We start from the raw sequence: 4,731 nt of genomic DNA, 5'->3' as shown, positions 1-4,731 counted from the left end.
GGGAAAAAGCCCTCCCGCGATCTTCCGTCACGAAGCAAAGCCGTGATGAGCATGTAACCAATGGATGGCAATGGAGTGTTGCCACATTTATGCTAGTGTAAAAGAGAAAAGTAAGAAGTTAGGTGTTTCACCTAAATAAAATTAGCTTTGAAATATCAAGATTGAACGGAATGTGTAGTAGTTTCACATTCTTAATGTTGTTTCCATATGTTACTACAGCAACCAGAGACAGTAAGTGGGCAGCAGTAGGTTCATAAATAGAATAAATAAATTGCTGTTCACTATTATTGTAGAGTTGTTTGAATATTTAGTGCAATGGTCTCTTTGAGATCTTGAATTCATACAAGCTGGTAAAATTAGAGTTACGATTCCCACATTCCTGCTTTGGTGTTTGAGGTATTTAAGAGGCAGAGTAATATACTGCAATTCTAACTTTTTTCATACAAAATGTAGCTGAGCTAAAATTGCTGTGGGAAGTATAATTTTAGTTTTCTTGTGTGCACTTTTGCAACCATAAAGTTGCTAAATGCAGCGTTAGCCTTATAATGTCTTGCTTTTTTAGACAGGAAGGAAACAGGTGCAAATATAGGTCTGATTTTTTTTTTATCAGTATGATTAGTCTCTTTTCCCTTTTTCTGATCACATAGTCACATATAGTTATCTTAGCTTTTGCCATCTCAGCTCTTCTCTAAATGTGAGTGAGGTGCTGCATATTTTCAAGGCGTTTAATGCTGGTAGGTAATACATGGTTTTGACTGTAACGTGGAATCAGTGGTCATTTTAATCCTATAAATATAAAATTTTGCTGCGATCCCTTTGCAGTATGTTGTAGAAATTAATAAATGCTGCATTTTAAAACTACCAAACCCCAATTTGTTACATAGTGAAAAACCATCAGCAGCGAAATGAATACTCCTGTTTAGTAGGTGACGTTCTCTTATTTGCAAATCAGAGAGAGAACGTTTAATTCGAGAAAGGAAAAAAGTGCCTGGATTCTAGCACTCTGAGTAGGAACTTAATTCTTTGGACAGATTGTTTAGCTGATAAGACTTCTGACATTTGGTCTGTCTACAGACAACTGCGTTTGATGATTCACTAAGAACTGGATCATACTTTTCCTCTGCTGTTTCTTTGATTTACCACACAGTCACATTGGAAGTAATACTGCATTGCTGCTGGAAAATTCTAGTTGCGGTTATACACATTTTTTCCCATCATCAACCCTTTCTGGCAGTTAAGCAAGCTGGTTTTTTGAAGAACAATATAGTTGATGTGGTGTGATTTTTTTTTTTTTTTTTTTTTAAAATAGATTTTTTTTTTTGTTTTGGCAACTGACATCTATTCTTCTGTTTTAGCAAATTTATAATTGTTTCTAAAGCACCAGAAGTGTTTTCTTCTGGAATCCTTTGTTTCTGTTCCACTTTATGTAGGGAATATCTTTGAAATTTTTACTGAAAAAGTTACTTTAATGTGCTTATTCTATTTAGCAATATTCCTGTTGTCACAAAAAGTCGTAATTAAAAATTAATTATCTTAGTACTATAATTTCAGTTTTGAATTATATTTTTGTGAGTAAAAGAGAAGGTCAGATAGACTGCCTGTCTGTGTTTTAGAAAGGTAAGGGAGGAAACTTATACTGAAGAGCAGTATGTCAGGATCCAAAGGAACGTCACTAAGTCATGCAGTAACACCTAGCCTGGGCTTAAATGGCATGGCAACCTAAGTACAGTCATGCTGGTATTAGATGATGTTTCATTTATTCGTTGCGGTAACTGTTGACATTTAGGGAATTTTTCATTTGAGTACCTGTGCAGATGTCTCATTCAAATTATAAAACTTCAAGGAAAGTACTTTAAGTGCAGTTAAGAGAGGAAAAAGTAAACTTTAGATTTTGGGCTGGTTTCTTCCCTCCTAATTCTGAGGGATGAGTTTATTTTTATTCTGATTAATGTTGCCTGTTAATTTGGGGGGTTTTATGTATTAGGTCCATATATTCACGCACAATTATGTAAAACAAAATGCATATTTAGTTGTCTCTGTGTCCTTGTTTTTGGAGTTGATGCTTAAGGACTTTAAAATACTTTGTAAGGTACATAAGAATTAAAACTTTCTGTTAATACTAGACTGATCATACAATTTTGCCTTTAAGCAGAATTGTACAAACAGTGATTTTGATGTGTTTATAATTGAGGACTGAACATAATATAATCTTGAAAAATTGCACCTAATACAAGAAAGTTACTTGTATTAATAAGGTGTTGAAAAAGGAACGTTAAAATAAATGTGATGATTAATGTGATGATGCCTGATTTTATGTGTATGGATCCTTTGATTTTTTTTTTTCCCCTCTTTGTTTTAGGATTTAAAATGACCTCTTCTAACTGTTGCCTGCCCCATAGTTTCTTGCATTCAAAATTGAATTAAGCCTCGTAATATTTCATAATAGATGTTAAGATCTTTGAGTTTAGATTCAAACAATGTCATAATAATCTCAGTATTAATGATATAAATGGCTGTATAAGTAAATACTAGCTCTAGTACTTACATTCTAAACTTCCTATAATGAAAAGAATTTCCCTCCCAAGGAACGTTGGCATTACATTTTTGCAATTCTAGGAACAACAAGGTAACTAATTTTGTCTTGAAGATAGCAAAATTCAGTTTTTGCAGTGATGACGGAACATGTTCCAGGAGTAAGAAGGGATCTTGGTTGCAGAGAAGGGTAAAAGCGCTTTCGAGAGCTGTTGTCTTGACAGCTTGAAGTCTGGGGGTGTTCCAAGAAGGGGAGGAGGACAGCAGTTAGAAGTGAATAGAAAGTACTAATAGAGATTGAGAAATGGCAAGTTAATCATAGAGATACCACCCCTCCTCACTACTACCAATGTGATCTTCTCCAAGGGCTTGTACTTCTTCTAAGGGACCTTGTCCTATAATGGTGATGGCGTGTGATGCTGATCTGGACGCAGAATGGCTGGTGTGCGTAGGTCATGACTGTGAGGTAGGGGTAACTCATCTGGTTTGTGCCTTTCCTAAGGCACCTTTTCCTTTCCAGTTCACTGCATCAGTGGATTTTTACCAGCTGGGGACTGAGGTGAGAGTGATGCACCTGTGGTTCCCCAGATCCTCGTTTCCTGTCCTTCTTGAGGGTAGACATGACATTTGCTTTCTTCCAGTCCTCCAGAACCTCCCCTGGTCACCACAATCTTTGGAAGATAGTTGAGTGGTCTCACAATGACATCAGCCAGCTCCCTCAGCCCTTGTGGCTACGGTTTGTCTGCTTTGTTTTCACGTTGCCTAGCCTGATTTTCTTCCACTGAAGGTTTAAGTCTTCTTTGCTCTAGACTTTCCCTTAGGTCTCAGGTTGTTGGGCTTCCTGAAGACCAGTCTTACTGGAAAAACTGAGGCAAAGAAGGCAGTTTTCATGTCCTTTGCCACCAGGGCCCCTGCCCCACTCAGCAGTGGGTTCGCATTTTCCCCAGTCTTCCTTCAGCTGTAAACACACTTGTAGCTCTTTACATCCCTAGCCAGATTCAAAACCAGGTGGGCTTTGATCTTTCCTAACCCCATCCCTGCATGCTTGGAAAGCAGCTCTGTGTTCCTCCTGGGTTACTTGCTCCTGCTTCCACCTCCTGTACACTTCCTTTTTATACCAGAGTTTAGTGAGGAGCTTCTTGTTCACCCATGCAGGCCTTCTGCTGCCTCTGCTTGATTTCCTGCTTGTCACAATGGACAATTCTTGAGCGTGAAGGAGACAATCTTTGAATAGCAACCAGCTCTCTTGGAGCCCTCGTCCAGGGTTATGATCCAACCTTTTGCCCTGTTCTTTCCCCTCCTCTGAACACCATCTTATGGTTACTATAGACAAGTCAGGCTGCCACTGATCTTCACATCCCCAGTCTTTTCATGTTTTTAAGTATCAAGTCCGACAGAGTACCTCAGAGATTGTTCCTCAGTCACCTGCGTTAGGAAGTTGTTATCAATGCTCCCCAGGAATCTCCTGGATTGCTGTTGTGCCTCCAGGAAATACTGGGGTGGATAATGTCTCTCATGAGGACCAGAGCCTGCGAATGTGTGGCTTCTTTTTGTTGTCTGAAGAAGGCCTCATCTACATCATCCTCCTGTAGACCATGTCATCTTTAGCAGCCAGACACAGCAAAGTCTGCTGTGCTGGTCTGCCTGCTAATCCTGACTCATAAGTTCTTCACCGAACGCCTACCTCAAAACAGAGCTCCGTGCATTCCAACTTCTCTCTCGAATGAAAAGCAACACACTGTCATCGCCTTCCTGGTCCTTCCTTCCAGAAGAATGCGTATATGATTCTGGAAAAGGTCTTCTGCGGGAGATTGGAAACAGGTCTTGGAGATAGGTGATTTTTGTGGCTAGAGAAAATGTATGTTTTCATACAAAACTAATATATTACTTACATCCTGTTAAATAACGTCTTCTAAGAAAATATTTAGGTTGGTTTAAGGTGCAGACATCGAGGAGACAGAATGCTAATAACGAAAAATGTATGTGGAAAAAAAAGTTATCTACTGTACCTGTAACTAAATTTATAAATGAGATTCCAGGAAATTTCACAGGTCACAGCAGGGTTTAAAATTATGAAACAGTGAAAACAGGGAACTTCAGAAAAGGCACTTCCACAGAGAGCAATGCATCTTTTTGCGAAACTGTTAAAGGTATTTATGGATATGTCAAAAATCCCCTGCCCCCCTCTTTTTCAAGTGC

General features: G+C 38.7%; 1 protein-coding gene across 1 annotated transcript in view; it reads left to right on the top strand.

The window, feature by feature from the left end:
- The window catches only part of LOC104493491 (coiled-coil domain-containing protein 91-like), a 25,406-nt gene extending 21,282 nt beyond the window's left edge, over positions 1 to 4,124 (top strand). The window contains exon 6 of the mRNA XM_010136180.1: positions 3,915 to 4,124. Within this exon, the coding sequence (XP_010134482.1) occupies positions 3,915 to 4,124 (210 nt within the window). The remainder of the gene's footprint in view (positions 1 to 3,914) is intronic.
- The last annotated feature ends 607 nt before the right edge of the window (positions 4,125 to 4,731 follow it).

The sequence above is a fragment of the Buceros rhinoceros genome, unplaced genomic scaffold, assembly GCF_000710305.1.
Source record: "Buceros rhinoceros silvestris isolate BGI_N320 unplaced genomic scaffold, ASM71030v1 scaffold3340, whole genome shotgun sequence".
Classification (NCBI taxonomy): domain Eukaryota; kingdom Metazoa; phylum Chordata; class Aves; order Bucerotiformes; family Bucerotidae; genus Buceros; species Buceros rhinoceros.
Note: the sequence above shows the minus strand (reverse complement) of the source record. Positions and strands in the feature narration are given on the sequence as shown.